Here is a 25,761-nt window from a genome sequence, read left to right on the forward strand (position 1 = left end):
CTAGAAGTTTCTTTTGAGAAATCAGTTGATAGTCTTATGGAAACTCCTTTGTAGGTAACTGTCTCCTTTTCTCTTACTGCTTTTGAGATTCTCTCCTTTTCTTTAACCTTTGGCATTTTAATTATGATGTGTCTTGGTGTGGTCCTCTTTGGGTCTAACTTGTTTGGGACTCTCTGTGCTTCCTGGACTTGCATATCTATTTCCTTCACCAAATTAGGGAAGTTTTCTTTCCTTATTTTTTCAAATCAATTTTTAATTTCTTGCTCTTCCTCTTTTACTTCTGGCATTTCTATGATTGAGATATTGGCACTTAGGGAGATGTCCCAGAGTCTTCTTATTCTCTCCTCATTTTTTTTTTTTAATTCTTGTGTCTTGATTCTGTTCTGGTTGAATGTTTATTTCTTCCTTATGTTACAGATTGTTGATTTGAATCCCAGCTTCCTTACCTTCACTGTCGTTTCCCCGTGGATTTTTTTTTTTTGCTTACTGTAGCCTTCGTTTCTTCCCTTATGTTTTTGCCATATTTAATGAGTTCGCTGAGCATCCTTATCACCAGTGTTTGAACTCTGCATATGTATCTCCATTTTGCTTAGTTCTTTTTCTGGGATTTTGTTCTGTTCTTTCATTTGGGTCATATTTCTTTGTCTCCTTGATTTGGCAACCTCCCTGTGTTTGTTTCTCTGCATTAGGTAGAGCTGCTTACTCCCTGTCTTAGTGTATCTGTTAAGTTGTATGGGGCAGAGCCTTCAGTATTCACCAGGGTGGGCCAACCCACTTCACTGCTTTGTGACTGTGTATGAGGGACAGGTTGGAGAGGGGACAATGCCACTGAGACTTGTTCAGCATTCTCCCCATTTCTAGTCACTTCACCCCCTTCCTGTATGCAGCTAGTGCTCCTGTAGCTGCCACCCTATTGGTGGTTCCCAGAGTGGGTGAGTTTGTGTTCCTTCTAGGACTATGTGGGCCCTTTAAATGGCCTCTCCTGGGAGAATGGCAGTTTGTTCCACCACCCCAACCTCCACTGGTTTTTACAGCCACAAGTTATGAGGCTTTATTTTCTTGGCCCTGGAACCCTGGGCTGTGCATTTGGGCCTGGGGCTGGGCTGGCTCACTCCCAAGGTATATTTCCTGATTTTATCCACCACACATGAACATGGAACCACCTGTCCCGCTGGCCACCTCACCGCCACCACCTTCCTACCACTGCACCATGTCCTCTCTGCCCTGGTTTCCCATCTCCACCCCTCCTACCAATTTGGATGAATATGGCTTCTTTAAATCTTTGGCTGTCAAACTTCCACACAGTTTGATTTTCTGACAGTTCTGGGTGTTTTTCATTTTGAGGTTAGTTGTGATCCTTCTTATGGTTGTGCAAGGAGGTAAAGTGTGTCTACCTATACCTCCATCTTGACTGGAAGTCTAGGAACCCATCTGTATCAGTGTACCATCTGGCATTGTTGTGAGAGGCTGCATTTGGCTTCAGTGAATTTTTTTGAAGACTCTTTCACCATGTTTGCCCATTTCATGATGGGTGATTTACAAGCACACCTGCCCCACCCTCCCTATTTATCCAGTCTTTCCCTGAGTGGCTTTTTAAAGTTTCTCTGGATGAAAAAAGTCCTCAAAGGGAAATGTTTTGTCAATGCGGAAGAGGTGAAACAAAAACATCAGAAGCATTAAAAGACATGAAACTTTTTTGAGCAGCAGAAAAAATGTCTCAGTAGGTGTATTGCATCAAATGGAGAGTACTTTGAAGGTGGCTGAAGTTTAAACATATAAGAAAAAATACACAATTTTTTAAAAATAAATTCTGGGTTGTTTTTTGGTCCCCTGTCAATGTATTTATCATTGAGCCAGTACTGGACTGTCTTGGTTACTGTTGCTTTGTAGGAAAATGGAGACAACTGTACTTGAACAACAATAAAAAATAAAAAAAGAATAAAATAAACCTAAAAAAAAAAGAAAGAAAGAAAGAAACCAGGACATGTGAGTCCTCCAACTTTGTTTTTATTTTTCAAGATTTTTCTGGCTAGTTTGGGCTCTTTGCATATGAATTTTAGAATCAGTTGTTAGTTTCTACAAAGAAGTCAACCTGGACTCTGATCAGGATTGCATTTGAGTCTATGCATCGATTTGGGAATATTGCCAGCTTAACAGTGTTAAGGCTTCCAATCCATAAACATGGGATATTTTTCCAATTACTTAGATCTTTAATTTCTTTCAACAATGATCCATAGTTTTCAGTGCATGAATTACTTGTTTTGTTAAATTTATTCCTCAGTATTTTATTATTTTTGTTGCTAACATAAGTTGAATTGTTTCCTTAGTTTCACTTTCAAATTGTTCATTACACATGTGTATGAATATTATTTCTTTTACTATATTGCTCTTGTATCCTGCTGCCTTGCTGAACTTAGTCATTCATTCAAATAGTTTTTAGTGAATTCCTTGGATAATCTGCATATCATAGCATCTAGGAATGGACATAGTTTTACTTCTTCCTTTCCAATCTGAATGCCTTTTATTTACTTTCCTTGACTAATTGCCCTAGCTAGAACCTCCAGTACAATGTTGACTGAAGTAATGAGGATGGATACCTTTGTCTTGCTCCTGATCTTAGAGGGAAGGCATCCTGTATTTCACCATTAAGTATGATGTTAGCTGTGAGATTTTTCCATAGATGATGCTTATAAGATTGAAGTTCCCTTCTATTCTTAGTTTGTTGGGTGTTTTTATTATACCAAATTTTGTCAAATGCCTTTTCTTCATCTATTGAGATGGTTGTGTAATTTTTATTTTATTAATTGATATATTGGTTTTTTATGTTAAACAAATTTTGCATTCCTGGCATAAATTCCACTTGGGTGTGGAGCATAATTCTTTTTATATGTTACTATATTCAATTTGCTATTATTTTGTTGAGGACTTTTGCATCCATATTCATGAGATACTGGTCTGTAGTTTTCTGTTTTTGTGATATCTTTGTCTGATTCTGATATCCAGGTAATAATGACTTTATAAAATGAGATGAATCTTTCCATCTCTTCTGTTTCTTGGAAGAGTTTGTGAAGAATTGTTATTAATTCTTCTTTAAATGTTTGGTAGGATACAGCAGATAAACCATCTGGGCCTAGGCATTTTTTTGTGGAGAATAGCTTTTTGATTACTGATTAAAACTCTTCACTTGTTATAGGTCTATTCAGATTTTTTTATTTCTTCCTGAGTTATTTCTTTTTCTTTTTTTAAATAAAGATTTTCACATCATCTCTATAGGTTCTTTCTTTTTCTTTTTCTTTTTTTAATTTAATTGTTGTTCCAGTACAATTGTCTCAATTTTGCCCCCACCATTCCCCCTCACCCCAGCCATCCCCTCTTCCCATCCTTGATCCTACCCCTCTTTGGTCTTGTCCATCTGTCCTTTGTACATGTTCCTGAAAAGCCTTCCCCTTTTTCCTCCCATTATTCCCTCCCCCCCCATCCGGTTACTGTCAGTTTGTTCTTAATTTCAATGAGTTACTTTAGTAGTTTGTGTCTTTGTGAGAATTTGTCCATTTTATCTAGGTTATTTAATTTACTAGCGTACTGGTAAAAATATTCATAGTATTACTTTATAATCCTCTATTTCTGTAAAGTTGGTAGTAGTGTCCCTTTTCATTTCTGATTATAGTAATTTGAGTCTTTTCTTTTTTTCTCGGTTAGTGTAGCTAAAGGATTGTCAATTTCATTGGTTTTCTTTTTTCAAAGAAACAGCTTTGGGTTTCATTTATTTTTTCTGTAATTTTTCTATTTTCTATTTCATTAACGTCTACCCTAACCTTTATTATTTCCTTCCTTGCTTTCCGAAAGTGCGACTCCAGGCCCCGACTGGAATAGTCCTCAACCTTTCCTTCAGCTCCAGGGCTGGCCTCTCCGTCTCCTCACTCTCTGGAATAACTGTCCTCTCAATCAGCAGGAGTCAAATTGAATATCACACATACAGCATATGTAGATGTACATTCATGTTTACATTGTATAGATGTAAAGGCCCTGGGGAGGAATCAACTTAGCATGTTTTTAAAGCACCAGGAAGGCTTTATTAATGATGCCTGGGGCCTGGGTTTAGTTATCAGCTCATTGCTCTCTTGCTTGTGCGATTTGCCCCTTATATGGCACATCACTTCCCTTCAACCTCAGTTTCCTCGTCTGTAAAATGAGAATAGTGCTGCAGATATTGCTGTGAGGGTTAAATGTGATAATGTAAGGAGAACACTTAGCACATAGTAAAAACTTAATTTGTTCATGCAAGTAACAAGTCAGTATTGTGCACCTGCTCATTTCCAGGGACTGTTCTAGAAGTGGGAAAATAGCAGGAAATAAAATAAAACCCCTGTCCTAATGGAGCTCACATTTTAGTAGGAAAGATCGACAGTAAGCATGATTGGAAACTACATGTGCATGTGTGTGCATGCATGCACACATGTGAGTTCAGGTTGTGATACGAGCTGTGAAGAATAAAGCAAGAGAAAAGTTTAGAGCGATTTGATAGTTGGTGCTTCTGTAGTTGCGGATGGTCAGGAAAACCTTGCTGAGGCAATGACTTTGAGTACAGACCTGAATGAAATTAGGAAATGATGCACAGTGGTCAATAAATATTTTTTGAATGTGAATACATTCACAAGATATGGTAGAAGAGCATCCCAGGAAAAGGCAGTAAGAACTACAAAGGCCCTGCAACAGGAAAAAGTATGGCCTGGTTCAAAAGCACCAAGAAGTCTCCGTGAGTGTGTATACTGTTGTGATTAGTGGTAATGTGTACTTGATATCTGCAACTTGCTTTAAAACACACTTTAAGAAATTAGATGGATGGGTAGAGGGATGGATAGATAGATATGCCACAAAGCTAGTATTGTAAAAGGTTAATAGTAGAGTTTAGTTTAGGTAGTGGGTATATGCATGTTCAGCTTCACTTGGTTTGAAAAGTGTCATAATATGAAGTTGGAGAAGAAACATCAAGAAGGCTAGTGAGGCTGGAGCAGACTGGGTGACAGGGTGATGAGGCTGCAGAGGTCTCTAGGGCCCATAGCATGAAGGGCCTCAGGTGCCATGAGGAGACATTTGGGTTTTGTTCCAAGCACAACAGGAAGCATTCCCAGGGATTTGAACAAGAGAGTTTCATGATCTGGTTTATGATTTTAAAAGATCCCTCTGGCTACTGTGGGGAGAAATGGTTCCCCAAGTAAGAATGAAAGCAAGGAGAGAATTTTGAACTTCCAGGCAAGATGGAGATATAGGTAGATACACTTTGCCTCCTTGCACAACCAAACGAAGGGCAACACAAATTTAAAAACAAAAAATAACTAGAACTGCCAGAAAATCAAACTGTATGGAAGTCCAACAACCAAGGCATTAAAGAAGAAACATCTATGTTTCCTACCAGAAACAGACTGGTAGGAAGGGCAGAGATGGGCAGCTGGGGCGGAGAGGATGTGCGACCAGGTGGTGGGCAGGTGAGGTGGCGGCTGGTGGACCAGGTGGTCCCAAATTTGCACATGGATAAATTGGGAGGAACAAGTGGGGAGCAAGACAGACCATGCAACCAAGGGCTCCAGCATGGGGAAATAAAGCCTCAGAACCTCTGGCTGTAAAAATCTGTGGGGGTTGTGGTGGCAGAAGAAACTCCCAGATTCACAGGAGAGTTTGTTGGAGAGACCCACAGAGTCCTAGAACATACACAAGCCCACCTACCCAGGAATCAGCACCAGAAGGGCCCAATTTGCTTATGGTAGTCAGGGAAGTGACTGAAAGCTGGGCAAGAGCTGAGGAAGTGGCATTGTTCCCTCTTGGACCTCTCCCCCACAGAGAGCACCACAACGCAGCAACATGGGTTGCCCCACCCTGACGAATACCTACGGCTTCACCCCTTGCAACATAATAGGCATGCAGAGAAAAAATATATAATCCAAATGAAAGAACAGATCCAAGTTCTAGAAAAAAAAATAGAACTAAGTAATGAAGAGATAGCCAACCTATCAGATGCAGAGTTCAAAACTCTGGTAATCAGGATGCTCACAGAAATGGTTGAGTATGGTCACAAATTGGAGGAAGATGTGAAGTCTATGAAAAGTGAAATAAAGAAAAATGTACAGGGAACCAACAGTAAAGGGAAAGAAACTGGGACTCAAATCCACAATTTGGAACAGAAGGAAGAAATAAACATTCAACCTGAACAGAATAAAGAAACAAGAATTTCAAACAATGAGAAGAGGCTTAAGAACCCCCAGAACAATTTTAAACATCCCAATATCTGAACCATACGGGTGCCAGACGGAGAAGAGAAAGAGCAAGAAATTGAAAACTTATTTGAAAAAATAATGAAGAAAAACTTCCCCAACCTGGCAAAGGAAATAGACTTCCAGGAAGTCCAGGAAGCTCAGAGAGTCCCAAAGAAGTTGGACCCAAGGAAGTATACACCAAAGCATATCATAATTACTTTAGCCAAGGCTAAAGAGGAGAGAATCTTAAAAGCAGCAAGAGAAAAGGAGACTTACCTACAAAGGTAGTTCCCATAAGACTATCAAATGATTTCTCAAGAGAAACCCTGCAGGCAAAAAGGGGCTGGAAAGTATTCAAAGTCATGAAAGGCAAGGACCTACATCCAAGATTACTCTATCCAATATAGCTATCATTTAGAATGGGAGGGCAGATAAAGTACTTCTCAGATAAGGTCAAGTTAAAGGAGTTCATCATCACCAAGCCCTTTTAGATGAAATGTTAAAGGGACTTATCTAAGAAAAAGAAGAAGATCAAAATTATGAACAGTAAAATGACAGCAAACTCACAACTATCAACAACTAAACCTAAAAAGAACAAGAACAAAAACTAAGCAAATGACTAGAACAGGAATAGAATCACAGAAATGGAGATCACATGGAAGGTTATCAGTGGGGAGGGGGAAGGGAGAGAATGAGGGAAAAGGTACAGGGAATAAAAAGCATAAATTGTAAGTACAAAATAGATAGGTGGAGGTTAAGAATAGAATAGGAAATGGAGAAGCCAAAGAATTTATATGTATGACCTGGGGACATGAACTAAGAGGGGGAATGCTGTGGAAGGGGAGGTGTAGGGTGGAGGAGAATAAAAGGGAGAAAAAAATGAGAAAACTGTAATAGCATAATCAATAAAATATATTTTTTTAAAAGAAAGCAAGCAAGGAAGCCAGGGAGAGGGACAACAGTGGCAGTGGAGGTAGTGAGACTGGTCATACTCAGGGGACAACTCAAAGTGGTTGCTGATGGGTTAGATGTGGGTTGCTTGAGAGCAACAAGGCTTTGGCTGAGCCAGTAAGCAAGGTGACTATAAGCAAGGTGACTTCTGATGGGGAAGATGAGGGAATTAAGTAAGTCTGGGGAGGGGTGTGTGGGAGAGTGGTACAGGGGAGAATCACATATTCTATTTGACGTATGATAAACCCAAATAATGAATTTCTTAATAACTGGTAGCTATTCTTACTCTTCCTACCACACACTTATATAATCACATCTGCAAACACAAGTGTTCACTCTCAGCTGTGGCTCGGCCTGCTCCTCCCATTTTCTTCTTTCTCTTACATTTTCCACTTCTCATTCCTCATTCCTCCTGCGCCTCCCCACCCCCAACCCCTAGCACCAGACTGCCCCCAGTGACTGCGGGGGCTCTGGAGATGGGAAAGACAGGACCTAGAACCAGGAGGCAACCCCACCATGCTCCTCTGAGCAAGAGCACAAGCAAACCTCTGCTCAAGTCAGCTACCTTATCAGTTGAATCAGCTCAAAGGAAGCCCCTGGGGTGAGAGCCCAGAGAGCAGCAGCCAGATGGGTTGAGCTCCTGGTCTGCAAACCCTCTGGCCTTTTTGTTCTCTTTAACGAGGCTGGCAGGCAGTGCTAGTACATGGCTGCGCAGCAGAGGACAAAGACCTTCCCACTTTACTGAGAAGGTGACTATGAGTCAAAATCAGAGTTATTTGACCCCTTTAGCTGTGTTGTTATTTTGCATCAACTGTTAGGATAGCACTTAAGACATCTGTCAGAGAGCCAGCTGGGAAAAGCTGACTTAACTGTCTGATGCCTGCTCCCTGCAGAAGGCTGTCCCAGGCACTGAGGACTGCATATTCCAAAGACGACTGCATCTCCTGGGGACCCCGACACAGTCAACCCCAGCCAGCTGCTCATAGAAAGAGCACTAGCACACGTGTATGGTGGGGATTCGTGGGGGCAGTGAGCAAGGGGTGTGCTCCCTCTGCTCTTTGATTTCCCACTCTACCCCGACCCTTAAAAGTTCATTAGCTCTGGTGACAACAAGCAAGTCTCATATGAGTTAACTATGTGTCCACACTGCTGTAAGCACTTTATGTACAGTAGCTCATTTAATCCTCATAATAGCCCTGTAAGGTATAGGGACTGATTTTATTCATTCCTGTTCTACAGACGAGGAAACTGAAGCTCAGAAAGGAGAACTAAGTTGCCTAAGGTCTCCACAATGGACAGGTAGAGGGCTGAAAGAACAGATGCAGATAATCCATCAGAAATGGAGCAGATAGGAGGCCCAGGGATGCTCAGCATAGGGAAGGCATCTGCAGGCTAGGGAGAGCAGGGGTCACTTCTGTTACTCTTTTATTCTGTTATAATTTACTATACCTACATGTATTATCTGTACAATGTTAAACATTTTTGTGGTTTTAAAATGTAAATGCATTAATACCTATAGACAGTTTTTTCTAGCAGGTATGGACACCTCTTAGGATATAAGTATAACACAGGTTAAATCAATCACAGGCATAACTTTTACTGTTCTCTAAACAGTCTCTTTTCCAAACATCATTAGCTGTACAGTCTTAGACAAACCACTTAAACTCTCTGCAGCTTAGATTTCTTGTCTGGACCTACCCCATAGGCTAAATCCATTAGTAATTACAATCATAATCATGAAACCCATTATCAGCTGAATACCTAATATATGTTTGTACTATGCTATCTTTTATCCATTATCTTCTAATCCTTCTAACAACCCTACAGACAATGCAGCTGAGGTGTACAGGGGTTAGGTAACTTGCCTGAGGTCCAGACAAGAGGTGACGGAACTGGGCACTGGCAGTGGCAGTGGCTCAAGGGCAAGAGCCAGATAGATCCTCATTGTTTAACCAAGTCATGGCCTGTCACTGACCAGAGAAGAGTAAATGTTTGATGGGTAAATACACGTGTGCAAAGAGATATGCTGAGCTGCAGCCCCAGTAAGAATTCTTCCTCCCCCAACGTTAAGCTCATGGATGACCACATTAGTCAGCTCTGGCTGCTGTGACAGAATACCCCAGACCAGGTGGCTTAAGCGACAGAAATTTATTTCTTCACAGTTTGGAGGCTATAGAAGTTCAAGATGATGATGCCATCAGGGTTGGTTTCTGGGAAGTCTCTCCTCCTGGCTTGTGGAGAGCTGCCTTCTCCCTGTGTGCTCACGTGGACTTTCCTGTGTGCACATGGAGAGAAAGAGATCTCTGGTGCATCTGCCTCTTCTTAGAGGGACACCAGTTCTACCGCATGTGGGCCCTACCCTTCTGATCTCATTTAACCTCAACTTCTGCCCAGTGGCCCCATCTCCAGATACCATCACTTTGGGGGTTAGTGCATCAACAAGCAGTTTGGAGGGGCACAGTTCAATCCACAATGGTGAGCTGTGAGGAACCCTTAAACAGTTTTGGGTAGTCTTAAAAATGAATACAACATTTTACATAAATGGACATCCACATACATCACTTGTTTAACTTCCCAAAAGGTAAGAACCATTGACAGTAAGTGGACAAAGAAGGAAATGATTCATGGAAAAATGGAAACAGAATTCGTATGAAGGGGTAGAAGGAAAAGAAATTTCATATAATAATGTTTTAATGAGTGTTTTTAAAATGGAGAATAAGCAGGGCAGTGGAAACTAAGGGTGTGGTATGTCAGCCCCCCACTTCTCTTTTTGAGAAGTTAGGTGGCCCACCTGAGGCCACAGCCTGGGAGAGTGGATCTGAGCCTAGAGCCCCAATGTTCTGACCCCAGCGAGGGCTGGGGGTCAGGCGTGCTGTCTGTGCTGCTGCCCCAAGGAGCGACGGCCACCTGAGCCAGGCCCCTGGGCTGCTCTTACCCTGACCTTGTGGATGCGCTTCCTCTTTATTTTCCTTCCAGAAGTGGAACAAATTGAGGCCATCGCCAAGTTTGACTATGTGGGGCGGTCCCCGCGTGAGCTGTCCTTCAAGAAGGGGGCCTCGCTGCTCTTGTACCACCGCGCCTCAGAGGACTGGTGGGAGGGGCGTCACAACGGCGTGGATGGACTCATCCCACATCAGTACATAGTCGTACAGGACATGTGAGTGGACCCTACTTTGAAGAATACCATCATCGACTAGTGATGTCTAGAATGGGCACAGGAAGGGCAGTGCTGGGGTGTATGCCAGGGGTATGTTCTCTCTGATGTAATACTCTTGGTCTTTTATAAGAATAGATCCCCTTAAATGGTAACCCCTTTAACAAATAAGCAAATTGTTGATGCTTCAGAGATAGCATTTGATGCCCTTGGCTGGTCCTACCTACCTGACAGCCCCAGAGCATTTGTCACCCACCCTGGTTCTCAGCGTCCACTGGATCTTGCCGTACACTTTCACCTCCCTGCCTGCCCTGCAGCCAGTGGACAACCCCCCAACCCTTAACTGCCCACCACTCTCCACCCCTGAGGTGGCACTCTCAGGGGACAGGCAGGAATGACCATCCCCGCATTTCGAGTTGATAGGGTACTATTTTTTTATTGAGGAATAATCGGCATATAACATTATATTAATTCCAGGTATACAATATAATGATCTGATATTTGTATACATTGCAAAATGTTCACCACAATGAATCTAGTTAACACCCATTGCCACATATAGTTACAACTTTTTCATATGTGATGAGAACTTTTAATATCTACACTCTTAACAGCTTTCTGATACATGGCACAGTATTATTTCCTATAGTCGCCATGCTGTACATTACATCCAGAACTTATTTATTTTATAACTGAAAGTTTGTACCTTTTGACCCCCTTCACCCATTTCACCACCACCCCCCACCTCCCATCTCTGGCAACCACTTACCTGTTCTCTGTATCTGTGGGTACTGTCTTCTTTTAAACAACATCAGGCATTTAAAAAAAAACCCTGTGTCCCAAATACTAGCTTGACCAGAAGGCCCAGATAGTCTACACCTTCCATTCTTTGAAAGCCATTGAGGGTACCTCTGAGCACTACTCAGGCTCAGGTGGAACTGATTGATCAAGGACGCAGCCACCAAGCTAGACCTAAAGGGAAGGGAAGCAAAGGGAAGGGCAGAGGGGATGGTCTGAGAAAATTCCAGGAACAGGCAAACCCCATGAGGAATGCCCCCCTGTGGAGGGCTCTTGGTACTCTGATGTCCCCCAGCCTCTGTGGACAGGGACAAGGAACTGGAAGGGAGAGGGGACTGGAAGGAGGCTAGCAGGGAACTCCAACAAGTTCAAGCCACCTCACAGGTGTCCCAAGCCTTGGCTGAGGAGGGGAGGGATGGCAGCACCTTCTTCCTCCCTCACTGAGCCCTAAACCACTTCTCATGGAGCCCCATAGAGACTCGTCACTCAGTGCTCAGCCTGCAGGGTCCTCCCCCATCTCTTCAATATACCCTCCAGCATTTAGCTTTTCCTCACCCTGAGGATCCTGGGAGGGAAGAACCTAGAGGAGGGGAGAGGAGAAGGTAGGCGTGGGGTGATGGGACAGAGCAGGGAGTTCTGCTGGGGAAACTGATTTAGGAGGGTGGCAGTGGGCACGCATGGCCATGAGATGGGGAGTGGGCAGCGGCTCACCCAGAGCTGTGGGCATAAGTTAACCATGAGGTGGGAGCTGATTCAGCCCCTCAGACAGGTCTCTCGGAGCCCTGCACATCCTGGGTCCTCTGGAGAACTCCCAGTTCACATCTGTCCTCCTCCCCAGGGATGACGCCTTCTCCGACAGCCTGAGCCAAAAGGCGGACAGCGAGGCCAGCAGTGGGCCGCTGCTGGATGACAAGGCCTCCTCCAAAAACGACCTCCAGTCCCCCACGGAGCACATCTCGGATTACGGCTTTGGGGGGGTGATGGGCCGGTAGGAAACACAGATTCATTTTTTTCCCTGCTAAGTGCCAGGCTTGCTGGGATCTGATTTGGGAGAAACAAGGGGGCAGAAGGGAGCAAAGTAGGCTGTTGTGGCTCCTTGTTTCCCACAGGTGATATCGGGCACACCTGGGTGGGTCGGCTGGCCCTGGTCTAAGCATGCCAGGTGTAAAACAGTCCAGCTAAGTGGGAAGGGTTGGGGGAGAAGGAGGAAGAGAGACATATATTGGCAAATCAGCAGTTTTTATTTAAAATAATAATAGTAAGGGGGGAAGAGAGGTACAAATTAGCAAGTATTTTTCCAACATGTCTCTAATTCTTACACCTCCTCCACTTTCTGCTGAAGACCTAAGGAGTTATATTTAAAAATGTAAAGCTCATGTACTCCCTGAAGGGTGCGGCACAAACAGAAAACTCACACCCCCTCGAAAACGGGGAACATTGGCAGTCGACTCCACCTGCTTATCTGGTGGGAGCACAGTTGCCAATTTCTTCACTCCCCCTGTGTGCGCCAGGCCGTGTCACATGGCCTTTCTGCCAAGACAAGAGCTCTGCTCCTTAATCTGCACACAGCTGTAGTCCAAAGTATGTGGTTGTTTTTTAAAAAATGAGGAAAAGAGAAGAAAAGACAAAAAAAAGCTGACAGGTTCTCACTGCTTTCTTAATCAGATTCTCTTCATTTTCTTGGTGGGGAGGTCATGGGACCAACCCATACATGTGGGCACTTTCAAATGGAGCCAAAAATGCAGTCAAAATGGGAACATACATTTATGAATTTATTTCAGAAGTCCCACTGCCTCCTGTCAGCATATTCTATTCCATTAAGCAAATAGTTCAGGTCCCTGTGACAGATGGTAGAATTGGGAGGGAAAGTGGAAAGCAGGGGTAGGTAGATGGCAAAGCCACGGTCCCTTGATTCCTAGGGAGGAGATATCTTCTCCTGCCTCGATTTTCCTCCTCCTCTCCCCTCCCTCTTCTACTTTCTTCTTCTTCCTTTCTCAATACCTCTTTCTCTCTAATACCTCTGCTTTGGTCCTGTCGGGTTACCCACAAGCGGTGCTTAGCTTGGCTGGTGGCATTAAGATCTAAAGCGCTGCTGACCACATTGAACTTGGTCCCCTGATCACAATCCATTCCAACACTCTGTCCCTCCTCCCCACCCTCCCGACAATGCAGCCTTCCTCCCCTGCAGCTGTATTTTAGAATCATTAGTGACCTCCAGAGGGTGCGGCACAATCTCCTGGGGTGGAACCTTTAATCTTCAAAGTGCTTCCACGCTCACTGAACCTCCCCCAAAGGTGGGCAAGGAATATTATGCCCATTTAACAGATTAATAAAATGGGTCTTCAAGAGGCCACAGAAATTCTGTGACTGACAGGATAAGGACTCAGCCTCTTAATAGACATTCTAGGCCCCTTTTCACTCCACCAGAGCCTCCCTGAAGGGTGAAAAGTGTCCAAATGCATGGAAGGCATGTTTGGTGATGCACTTTTTCCTCTTAAATGACTAGTTTTGCAAGATCTGGAAACCCTCCTAGAAGTAGCCCTTTGGGGGGAGATGGGGGTGGGTAACAATATTGGACTGTGTCCTGTTCCCAGGGGGGTCCTCCTGGGCTTACGGGGAGCTGGCAACTGTTGGTACAGTCAAGCCTCAGTGCTTCAGACGGATTAGAAGCCCTTCAGCATCATGGCAATGTCTGAACTGCTTGAGAACTTACCGCGAACCCAACTAACCCTCACCAAAGCGTTCCCAGGTTGAAATCCTCCTGGCTTTGATCTAAGAGGTTGCCAAGATTCGTTGTGTAATTAGCCCTGATTTCCTGTGTGCAGATTAAGCCTGCCATCCACCGGGGAGGTCCGTGCTTAGCCGGTGCTTTCACTGTGGAATCCGGGAGTCTGGCTGCAGGAGGCTTTACTATACCGCTCCCTAGTCTAGTGTGTAGTTCTTGGCCCAGGGGTTGACTGACGCATTCTGATTGCCAGGGTTGTCTCTGCCCCATGCCCCCGCCCCCGGCTCCTTTGCAGAGTGCGGTTACGATCTGATGGAGCAGCTATCCCCAGGCGCCGAAGTGGGGGCGACACGCACAGCCCGCCCCGGGGCCTGGGCCCCAGCATAGACACGCCGCCCCGGGCCGCCGCCTGCCCCAGCAGCCCTCACAAAATCCCCCTCACGCGGGGCAGGATCGAAAGCCCAGAGAAACGGAGGATGGCGACGTTCGGGAGCGCCGGGAGCATCAACTACCCTGACAAGAAGGCGCTCTCCGAAGGGCACTCGAGGTCGACGTGCGGCTCCACCAGGCACAGCAGTCTGGGGGACCACAAGTCCCTGGAGGCTGAGGCCCTGGCAGAAGTAAGGGCCAGCGGGAAAGCAGGCTGGGCCAACGGAGACCCCCAGAGGGGCAGCAGGGTGGGGAGTTGTGGACTGGGAAGCCACTTTGTCCTTTATGCCAGTCTCAAGGCTAAGTCAGGACACAGGAAAGATAGTGTGAGCTGGCTTCCCCTCTGCCTGCTGGCCTCCCATGGGAGTGGAAGCTGGATGGGTGCAGCTGCTGACTGGGACCCTGTAAAGACTGAAGACCCCCCCTCCCCACCCAGTCTCCAAGGCTGGAGGAGGGACTCCCTGTAAAGGAAAGGGTGGATAATGGGGATGTAGTAATGGCAGGTGTCACACAAGATGGCATAACTGAATCGTTCATTCATTCACTCATTCATCTGTTCATTCATTCATCTGTCCATTCATTCATTCATGAATAACCACTGAGCATCTGTCGTGTGACAGTCAAGTGCTAGGCACAGAGAGTACAATGATGACCTGAAATGGACCCAGGCCCCGCCCTTGGGGAGCTTAGAGAAGAGAGAGACATTAACCATTAACACAGTTGTGAAATGGCAGTCGGGCCAGGTGCTTTGGAAAAGTGGTCCGTGGTATTCTGAGAGCCTAGGATGTGGGGATCGCTTATAGCGGGGAGAGACTTCCGGGAGGGGAGGTAGATGTGACCCAAGATTCAAAGGACAGGGGAGCACACAGCTGAAGCTGGAAGGGAAGAATCTTCTAGGCTCTTCCAAAGTGCTGAGAATTGTTCTTGTTTTTCTTAAGTTTTAAAAAATTTGGATGAGAAAGCTGTGTGATTTTTTATATTTACCAAACAAACCAAACAGATTTCTTTAACACATTTTTAGGAAACAACTTGTTTTGTTTAATAATTTGCACTCTGGTGTCATGTGTTTTGGATAGTTCTATCATATTTCCAAAAAGTTCTATTTCTTCTCTCTGGAATTAGGCCTGGGTGCCTATTTTGTGCCTGCTCCCCTGTGTTAGCTCTCAGTGAAGGTAAGAAGTGCTGCCAGAACCTTCTTGGCTGTGAGAATTTTCTTTAGCGGCATTTGAATCCCTGGTACAAGGGGAAGGGGAAAGGTGTGGGCTTGGGCCCTGTGTTCCAGAGGCCAGGAAAAGTTCCAGGAGAAAACCAGAGCAGAGACAACTCACCTGGCAACTGGAACTCCTGTTCGCACCCACGGGGTCTACCGTGGCCCCATGTCCTGGTGCCCACTCCCAAAAGACACCTGAAGATCAGCACCTCGGCATGGTCCTGCAGAAGGGGACCTGCCAGTCCTTCCATTCTGAAGGCTGTCCTCTTGGGGAGCATCACTCCAGCATCCACTGTCACCTGGGAGCTCCACCAAGGGCCATGGTGGGGAGTGGCTCCCTGAGGCCTGGCCTAGAGCCAGTGATTCTGAAAGTAGCTCCCACAACAGATTAGTTCACAGGATGCTAATGAGGGAAAGTGTGTATTGGGGTCAACAAAGCTGAAAGGCTTGTCTGCAAGACTTTTTAGAACCTTTAAGTATGTTAATGTGCCTTGTGAATGAATACCCAAGAAAGAGAACAGGGCACACCCCCCACCTAGACTTCTTTGCGTTTTATCCACAGAGCATTTACAAGACCAGCCTAAAGGATACAGTTGGGGAAAGTTATATGAGTTTTCTTCCCTTCATAAACATGTCTACACACACTCTAATCTGATAGCTGCCTTTCAAGAGCTCCTTTCACAGAGGTGACATAGGAAAGCCTGGTAGATAATATGTAAGTAGCCAGAAGGGGGCGCTAGATGGCCTCCAGTCTGCTCAGTACTGGTGCTGACTTTGCAGGCTACAAACAGGAGCTGTGGCAGGGAAGTACCAAGTAGTCCATGGAGTTACCCAAAATACTCTGGTCTCAAAATGTCCCTTAGGACTTAGATTTGAACCCAGTGAAGAGGTTGTTTGGGGAACTTTGCCACAATGACATCCAAGGTGAGAAGATGTAATTTGGGAGGAGGTGAAAAGTGCTCACTTTCCCCTGCAGTCTGTCATCCACCCCACCCCCAGCACCTCTCTTCAGCTCCCTTCTGGATATTATGGCCTCACCTCTCAGACTAATGCCAGACTCACACCTAATGCCAGACTCACGCCTAATGCCAGGCTCATGCCTAACGCCAGGCTCACCCCTAATGCCAGGCTCATGCCTAAACTACTCAGCTGACCTTTCTCTCAGCTTTCTGTCTTTCTGGTTCACACTCTGCCAGGGAAGAGTGGTAGTGGTGGGAGGGATGGTGGTAGAGGGGCGATAATTGCATTTTATTTATTGAAGTTCTACCTTTCAGCTCACACTAGAGTAGAGCAAACAAAGAGGAGTGATGTAACTAGAGGAGTTAATTGAAGCAGAGTGGGGTGTTGAAAGCAGGCTTTACCACAGCAACGCTGGGAGAGAGCAGAGTGGAAAGAGGGCAGCCATCTCTCCCATCACGCAGAAAATCCCCACAGCTAATCCTTTTGGATAAAGGCTCAAAAGACCCCTTCCTGAAGCAGCCAGTATTGTGGGACAAAGGATAAAATGTCATGGGGAAGCATAATATTAGCTTTACGTTAATATTAGCTAGTTAGCCATTAGGTAATTACCAATAGTCTCTTCACGAAGCAAAAAGGATAGACTGGGACCTTGTCTGTGGCTAGACTGGAGCCTGTCGTGGGGTCCCAGGACAGGAATTAGGTCGCCTGCCAACAGGAGGAGAAGAGGAGACGAAAGAGGAGGTGGGTATGGAGGGGGTGGTCAGGACATCTCCAAGCTCCAAAGCCAGCAGTCTGGCTGGAGTTGCAGATTTTCCAGATTTGCCCCAGGGCAGAAGAGCAGGGTGTCTTAATAGTCATCATTGTCCCTGAGGCTGTACACAGACCTTCCAACAGTGGTTTTAAGCAGTATCCCTAATTGTCCCCTCAATGGCTAAGCCAGTGCGGCTCTGGCCCAGCTGGGCCTGAGCAGCCCCTCTTGCATGTTTGATGTGGAGGTGTCCCTGTAAAGCCCTGTGCGAACCAAGGACTCTGGCTAAAGGGACCGTAAAAGCCATTGGCAGTCACAGAGCTCCATCACATCCATTATCTCATTCCATTTTCACAGTAAACTTGTGGGCTTTCAGCAGATGAACAAAGAATGGTGCGACTGAGATTTGCGAGTGGCAGAGTTGTATTCGCTCAGAAGTCCCAGCCTTATTATACCTTAACCCAGGGCTCCTAGGTTAAATGCGGACATCCAGCGCCCCCTCCTGGCTGGAGGGGGAACGGAGGCTTTGGAAAGATGGAAAGATGGAAAGATGAGCCCCAGGCTGACAAAGCAGCCCCTCTGTTCACCGGGAGGTCCCAGGGCCCTACTACTCTCTCTCTCTCTCTCTGTGTCAATTGAAAACACTGTCATCCCTATTAGCTTACATATTACAACTTCCCCAGGAATTAAGTAGGCAGATAAGGATTTTTGTTGTTTTTTAAAGACTTCCATTTTTTAAGACAAAATTTTCTGATTATGATACCGAGAGGAAAGTAACAGCCCCATCATTTGGGGGTGAACATTCTGATATGTAACCTCCAAGGAATTTTCCTGTGGGCAAGGATTTTGTTAAAGTAATAATAATGGTTAGCAGCATGGATTTTGGAGACAGATTGCCTGGGTTGAGACTTGGACTGTGCTACTAACCAGATGTTTGACCTTGAGCAAGTTATTGAGCCAGTCTGAGCTTCTGTCTCCTCCCGTGTGCAATGAGCTTAACGGTAGTTCCTGCCTCGTAAACGTGCGAATTGAATGAATTATTCATGGAAAGGGCTTGGCTTGGTGCTCAGTGTTAGCCCTTGTGATTGTCATGGTTTGTGAGCGCTTATTGTTTGCCAGGTGTCATGTCACAGGGACCATGCCACTTAATATGCTCATCGAGCCTATGAGGTCTGTATGGTAATGATCTGTCATCTGAGGCTCAGAGAGGTGAGGTAATTTGCCTACGTCCTGTAGCAAGGGGGTGGCAGAGCCTGAATTTGAACCCATGTCTGTGACTCCAGGGCTTGCCTTTCTTGATCAGTGGTCTGACTTGCCCTCATTAAGTCAGCTTCCTGTTGAGGCTGTGTGCAGGCTACAGCCACATGGATTCCCCAGTTGGTGACACCCTGGGGATTTCATCTCCATCCCAGCCATCCAGCCCCTGGGAAAACCTCCCTCAGAAGCCCACAGGCTGCTGAGGAAGGATCGGACCCCACGCCTTCAGACTCTGCTGACCAGAGCTCTCTGTGCCCTCAGGACATCGAGAAGACCATGAGCACGGCTCTGCACGAGCTGCGGGAACTCGAGAGGCAGAACACGGTCAAGCAGGCGCCAGATGTGGTGCTGGACACCCTGGAGCCCCTGAAGAACCCGCCGGGCCCCATCAGTTCAGAGCCCGCCAGCCCCTTGCACACCATCGTCATCCGCGACCCCGACGCCGCTATGCGCCGCAGCAGCAGCTCCTCCACTGAGATGATGACCACCTTTAAGCCAGCCCTGTCCGCCCGTCTGGCTGGCGCCCAGCTGCGCCCGCCCCCCATGCGGCCTGTGCGGCCGGTGGTCCAGCATCGGTCCAGCAGCAGCAGCAGCTCAGGTGTGGGCAGCCCGGCCGTGACGCCCACCGAGAAGATGTTCCCCAACAGCTCAGCGGACAAATCAGGCACTATGTGACCAACAGGTTGGGGTGGCACTGCCCTGGCTCACGGTGGCGCACTACGGCCAAGGGTGGCCTCTGTGACTTCCGCGTCCTTCCCAGTGCTCCTGGCCTTGTCCAGCAGAGACCAGAACGTAGGCCTGAAAGAACGTCTATGCAGAGCTGCGGCCCTGGCGCCAGCCACAGCTGGCATCCAGCCCTCAGGGGGGTAAATGGAGGCCCAGAGGAGAGCGAGAGCGGGAGCAGGAGCGGCCCCAACAGAGCGTTTCCTAAGATTATGGCAAAATGTTAAATGGCTTTGCCTGCATATCATCACTGGAAAACTATTCTCTCGACATTCTCTCTACATACATAAATATGTGTGTGTGTATATATGCGTGTGTACATATATACACATATATGTATGTATGTGTCTGTAGGTGTGTGTGTATATATATATTTATGCATCTATATACATATAGTAGATCTGGACACTCATACTAAATGTATATAGAATCTCCTTTTTCTTTTTATGAAACTTAGATTTACCTCAGACCCATGCCACCAAACATCTCCCGCTGCGATTTGGTGGGATTTGCAGGGACTTTTCTGGGAGAATCTCGAGGCCCACAGCAGCTGCGAATGAAGCAATATTACCACTAACCTGCAGAAAAACAAAACCAGGCTCCCACTGTCTCTAGAAGTCGTGGCCTTCCAAAACAGTCTGCCCCTAAATGAAGGGTGGGGCAGGCAGCGCCCCAAACAGGCTGCTCCTCGAGGTGGGAACCCTGCACAGACCCCCCCATCCAGCCCAGAGACCCTGCCTTTCCACCTGAAGGCCAAGGGCCAACTACACCCCGAAGGCATGGGAGGACGTTGGTGAGAAGCCCCCTGACCACAGCATCCTGGTGTGTGTGTGTGTGTGAGAAGAGGGGACAGTGAGAGCCCACGCCCCGCCGTAGCACAGTGTTATGTGTGCTTGGGAAAAAGGGAAAAAATAAAACTGCAGTGGTACGGAACACCTCAAACCTAGAAATGCTGTGGGGATAATTCTGGTAACTATAGAGGTTTAACTTATACAATTTTCAAAATATTTAATTTCTTCTTTTCCTCTTTCTACTAAGTATACTGTGTCAGATTTAGAACTAAACAGGCAAAGAGGCTTTGAATCCCATCGTCCTAATTGAAAATCAGTCTGTGACGCACTTTGGCTAGCACCCTCTTGCACGAAGTGCATGAACCATAAGTGCCCAGCTCAGACCAGGGCCGAGGAGGGGCGATCCTTGGCACTCTCTGTCCTAGACTATGCTTCAGTTGAGTGGATGCAAGTGAAATAGCTTCCCCCTCCCTCCCCTTCCCTTTCCTTTCCACCCCCTGCATCCTCCAAAGCATTTAACATCGTTGAAAGTAGAGTGAAAGAATTGTGTGTGATCGTCAAGTATTATCAGCAAGGCTTTCAACTCTTGGCTGGAAAAAGGCCTCTGGATCAGCCTCATTTGGTTCTATTTGACTTCCTTTTTGGATCTCTTGGTTTTCCAGCGATGGCTGTTTCTGAATAATGGAACACAGGTGAACCAGATTCTAATGGGACCACTTCTAGTCTTGGCCTGCATGCAAAGCCAAGAGTTTCCTCCCTGTTGTTCTCAAGCTCATCTCTCTCTTTCTCAAGGCCTTTGAATGTGTCCATGGCTTTGGTTTAGTCAGAAGTCCCGTGTTTGAGTCCCAGCCTCCACCGCTTGGGATCTGTGGGACTCTGGGCATGTCTCTGCACCTCACTGAGCCCCAGTTTCCTGCTCCATAAAAATGAAGATAGTAAAGATAACGTGTAAGTGAGTAAGCTGTTTAAAGTAGAAAGCACTGTGCCAACATGATTATTCTTTTTTTTTTTTTGTCATTAGTAAGGTAAGCCTTTTAGCTGAAAAACCATCCAAGACCTTACTCTTGAAACCTCCTAATGGCATTTGAGGAGACAGAATTTCCCTACCAGCTTCATAAGACCCCCAAAGCAGGGCCCTGCAGATATATCACCTCTTGATGCTTGAAATTCCATCATTACCATTCCACCCCATTGGCTGAATTTTGCCTTGTCCTCTGGTCCTCTATAAAAAGGTGACTCCACCCCAGAGGGAAGGACCTGTTGAGTCACAGTACCAAGGTGTGTGGGAGTAGTCAGCTGTTCTGCCTCACCTGAGGACTGACATTGAGAGCACCCAGTAGAAGGATGAACCAAGAAAGGGCACAAAAAAGAGAATGTTGGAGAGGCCAATGACAAACTTGACCTTCCTCATTTCACCTAGAACCAACCATTCTCTTTTAGCTCGTGGACGTGAAAGCACCTCAGAACCAGCTAAGAGCCCTCTGCCTTTGTGGGCAGTGTGGAGATACCCCCATTTTACAGCTTAGGGAAGAAAGCAAGGCCTTGCGATATGCTGTGACTTGCCTAAGATTTAACAAATGTCTGAGAGTGGGGGTTGGTCAGGCTCGTCAAGTCACTTATTTGCAAGGATGCCAGGCTGCTCAGCAGGGTACAAGACATCCCACTTCTGCCCCCAGATACTCCAGACCTTAAAGGTAGTGGGCTCCTGGGCAAAGGGTCACGTTCTCTGCCGTGACTACCAGATGAAAGAGAAAATCTGAGTAGACAGATCTGTTGCCTGATACACATAACACCAGTCAGACCATGTGGCTTTTCCTCTGAATGGACTAACTTCATTTTTCTTTCCTGAAAAATGGGCCTGCCTTTTACTGAATTACCTGAAGGCAGAGCTGTAGCTGTTTTCTTTAAGCACCTGTTTTTCCTTTGGGAAAAGGCTGATGAGTTTACATTTAGAGAAGCTCACACCTCGCTCATCCAGCCCCAAATCTGAGCCTTGATGCAGAACCAAATGGAAAAATACTTTCCTGACACCCCCCCCCCCCCCACTTCCTCACCCGGCACTCTGCATGTCTCCGTCCCTCCACAGGCACCAGGCCCGTCCACGGGCGCTGGGCATCAGCTCTCTTCCTGACTCCTGCCTGTGTTAGTCCACTAGATATTGCTGTATTTGCTTAAATGCTGGGAAGTAACTGTTAAAATGTGAAATTGTAATATTTAAAAGGTGACAATTAAATTATAGCCAATGCCACTCACCAAATCTTTGCACCTAGTAGATAGTTCAATGTAAACAAATACCAGAAACCTAACTGTACAGTGAGTGTGGGGGAAATGTAGTAACCTAGTTAGTAGTCCTCAATATAACCAATTGTACAAGGGGAAGTGGTGTTTACCTACTTGTTCATCACCATTGCTGGAAGCTGTACTGATCAGTTTGTTGATAACGGGCTTTTTTTTTTTTTTTGGCTTCACAGAATTTCTTTTCTTAACCTTCAACTTACCCTGAAGTCAAGCCTTTTGTCTTTATGTGTAACCGATGTTCAGTCTATTCTAGGAATGAACCAGCAAGACGTTCATTTAAAACTGACCAAAGACAATTCCTTCCTGGTCGAGTTTCCCGGGCCCCGGGGCCCAGCCGCCGCTAAAGACCTTCCTCGGATCAAATTGAGAACAAGCCGTGCTTCCAATGCCACTCTCCTTCTCTCCCTTTATTTCCCTGTCCTCTTAAAGAGCTGCTCTGAGCTGTGGGATTCTATGAAAAATACTTGCCTTTCCTTGTTTTCAGTGCTAACGATTTCTCACCTTGAAGCGCCTTTGAACCCGGACAGAGCGCACAATGGGAGGGACTCGTATGCTTGGGCATTAGTCTTGGGAGTCTGACCTCTGAGGTCACCAGGCCAATGGGCAAGAGAGAAGTGGATTCCCAAGGGATAAACAGTGTCTGTCACGTGACGAAATCCGAGTGAGAAGAGACACAGGGAAATGGAGCCATCCTCTGGCCACCAGCTGGAACCAGCAGTTCAGAGATCTGCCTTATAAACCCTTCAGAACTGGTTTGTGGTACAGAGGGGGCCACTGTGGGGAAGGGCCTCAACATGGGCTGGCTTCTCTGTTAGAGGCCCTTGGAGTGCCTTGTCGCTTATATTTCCTTCTTGTTCAGGAGGCACAGGTGCAGCGGGCTTCCTGTGACCTGGTCGTTACTCGGCACTCGGTGCCCACACGGCTGATGGAAAACCACAAAGACTAATGCACTGGTTCTTCCTCTCAGTCTTTCTATTCCTAACTTTTCACATATCCAGATGGTTCCACACTAGAGCAAATGCCTCATTCTCCTGAGAAACCCAGAAAGAAGAATGGCCGGCTCACAACCACGACGGGGGACCCTGTTTGGCTTCAGGATGGCGGGGAGGAGAAGGCAGGAAGGGGCGAGCCGAGGTGTTGCTTAGCTGATTTTCTGCTATGCAGAGCTAATGCTGACGTTTCATGTCAACTTCCCCGGTTCTCTGGGGTCTCCTCTCTCCTGAGCAGCCGTGTAGAGAATTCCCCACATACCCAAAGCTGCCTAGGGGAGCTGAGAGAAGGGACTTGGCTATCAGGTCTGAGTGCCCCTGGCCTCTCTGAGGTTGATCTGCCAGTGTCCCGCTGTCCTGCCCTCTGGGACCGGCCGAATGGCCAACACTGCCCCTTGCTGACACCTCCTTTCTGTGTGAACTGTCCCAAGCAACTAACAAAGCTGTTTCTGGAACCGGAACAACCAGAGCGCACTTTGCCTTCCTTAGGTGGAAGATTCTGCTAGAGTTCCTGCTCAGGCTCTAGTTCCCGGCAGTGTGACTGTTTACACGGTTTGGCAATAGGTTTGGTTCTGATTGCTTCAGAGTGGCTGGTCTATTTTGTTTCCTTTGGTTTCCTTCCTTCCCAAACTGTGTCAGGAAAAAAACAAAACAAACAAAAAAATGAAATCACCCTTGGAAATTGCTGGTTGCCTGTCCCCACGTGGTGCGAAGTGCTGCCCTCTCCCGGATGTCGTTTCTCCACCTTACTACCAAACGCCCGTCCCGTGGAGTGTCTGACTGGATCCTCTGTCGCATATTCTGATGGTGCCTGCTGGTTTGATGTGGAGCTATCCTGTGAAATAAAACAGCTTAACTTTTCTCAGACTTGCGCTCCAGTGGCTTTTTGAAAGGGTGAGGTGACCCAGAGTGGGTGGGGAGGTCCCGGGGTGCCCCTGCCGTCCAGTCCACACTCGCCATGCACTTCTCCCAGGAACCGTCTCTGAAATGTCCTTCAGCTCAGATCCCACAAGGGGAAGGCTGAGTTTCGAAGGAGGGCTTCCTCAGCTGCACAGCTCGTTGAAGCTGACTGTGGGCTGCCTGCTGGAAGCAAGAGCTGGGAGCAGAGGCCAGTGGGAGGAGCTGTCTGCAGAGCGCCTTCCAAAGTTTGACACAAAACACCAGAGGCCACAGGATACTGATCTCCAGTGTGAGGGCAAATGAAACATTTTAGCTTTTGTTGTCTACACACATGAGATACAGCCCCTCGGATGTTTTTTCTTATCTATGCTTCTTTGTATGTGTGTGCAGCATTTACTGATTACTTATTTCTGTCCCGTGTATTAGATTAGGCCCTCTACATGCATTTTCTCATCAAAATCTCAAACAGCCCTTCTTAAATCCTGTTCTGCAGATGAGGAAACTGAGGTCTGAGAAATTATGTGGCTCACCCAAGGTTAAGCTAGGAAGTGAAGGAGCTGGAATTTGAACCCAGTCTGTCTTTCTGACTCCAAAGTCCTGCTGTTCACAAGTTTGCAGCACTGCCTGTCACTGAGCACGCTGAGTGCACTGGGACTGGTGGCAGGGTCCCACGATTAGGGTAGCTTGCTTGCTGCCTGCCACCGTCAAGGAAAACTCCAGGGCCTTCGCTTTCTGATAAACTGTCTGGTGGGTCTGTGTGCACGGGCTCCTTTGCAGAGAGAACAAGGTCTCTGCCAGCATTGGGGAATCTGCTATTCCCACCGTAGCCACTTGATGCTCGGGGGAGGCCTGTTGCTAATTCCAGGCCCCCACACTGTGCACCTGTCCTAAAGCCTCTTCCTCTTTGGGAGGCCTGACACTCAGCGCCCTGACTGGGTGCAAGGTGAGTGGGTTTCTGTTTCTTGCAATCAAATAGAAAAAGAGGAAAGAGTAATAATAGCCAACGTGATTTGAGTGCTTGCTGTGTTCCAGGCATTCTTGTGAGCCCTTTCACATGTAAAAGCTAACTCACCAATCCTCTCAACCAACCCCCTCTCCCCCTTAATGTAGGTCTTCTCACCTTATGCAGGAGGAAACAGCATACAGCAGTTAGGTAACTTGCCAAAGGACACACTGCTAGGAAGGCGCAGCTGGGGTTTCCCCTTAGACTGCCTCCCAAGCCAGGTCTTCCCTATTCTCTCCCAGGCTTGAGAACCCGATGGGCCCCTGGGCCTGATTTGGAGCAGAGAACAGCGAGGAACTGTAAGCTTCACCAGTCTGGGTTTGTTTGACCTAAGATACCTCCCTCTCGGACCGTGTGCCAGGCACAGGGCAGCTGAGGTGGGGCTGGGTGGTCTGCTGCTGCTTGCTGCTGCTCAGCTTCAAACAAGGAAAGCAGGGTGGATCCCGTGCTTTCCCTGGCCATCCTGCCTCCGGCACAAGTGAGCAGCTTATATGGAACAATTCCCTGGAGAAGCCTAGAGATGGCTCCACTACTGCCTCAGTGCACGCTGGGGACCTGCCCCTGGAGAGGCCTT

At 46.8% G+C, this 25,761-nt stretch overlaps 1 protein-coding gene across 5 annotated transcripts in view; it reads left to right on the forward strand.

Annotated features, from left to right (window-relative positions):
• SRGAP3 (SLIT-ROBO Rho GTPase activating protein 3) overlaps nucleotides 1–24,127 on the forward strand; it is a 242,801-nt gene extending 218,674 nt beyond the window's left edge. For 2 of the 5 annotated variants that reach the window (XM_045832177.1, XM_045832179.1), the window contains exons 19-22: nucleotides 10,179–10,359; nucleotides 11,993–12,142; nucleotides 14,133–14,499; nucleotides 18,745–24,127. In XM_045832177.1, the coding sequence (XP_045688133.1) occupies nucleotides 10,179–10,359; nucleotides 11,993–12,142; nucleotides 14,133–14,499; nucleotides 18,745–19,158 (1,112 nt within the window). In that variant the 3' untranslated portion in view covers nucleotides 19,159–24,127. The remainder of the gene's footprint in view (nucleotides 1–10,178; nucleotides 10,360–11,992; nucleotides 12,143–14,132; nucleotides 14,500–18,744) is intronic. The other 3 variants (XM_045832178.1, XM_045832180.1, XM_045832181.1) reach the window with 2 other exon arrangements.
• The last annotated feature ends 1,634 nt before the right edge of the window (nucleotides 24,128–25,761 follow it).

This window comes from Phyllostomus hastatus, unplaced genomic scaffold (genome assembly GCF_019186645.2).
Source record: "Phyllostomus hastatus isolate PE091 unplaced genomic scaffold, TTU_PhHast_1.1 phas_contig_16, whole genome shotgun sequence".
Lineage (NCBI taxonomy): Eukaryota > Metazoa > Chordata > Mammalia > Chiroptera > Phyllostomidae > Phyllostomus > Phyllostomus hastatus.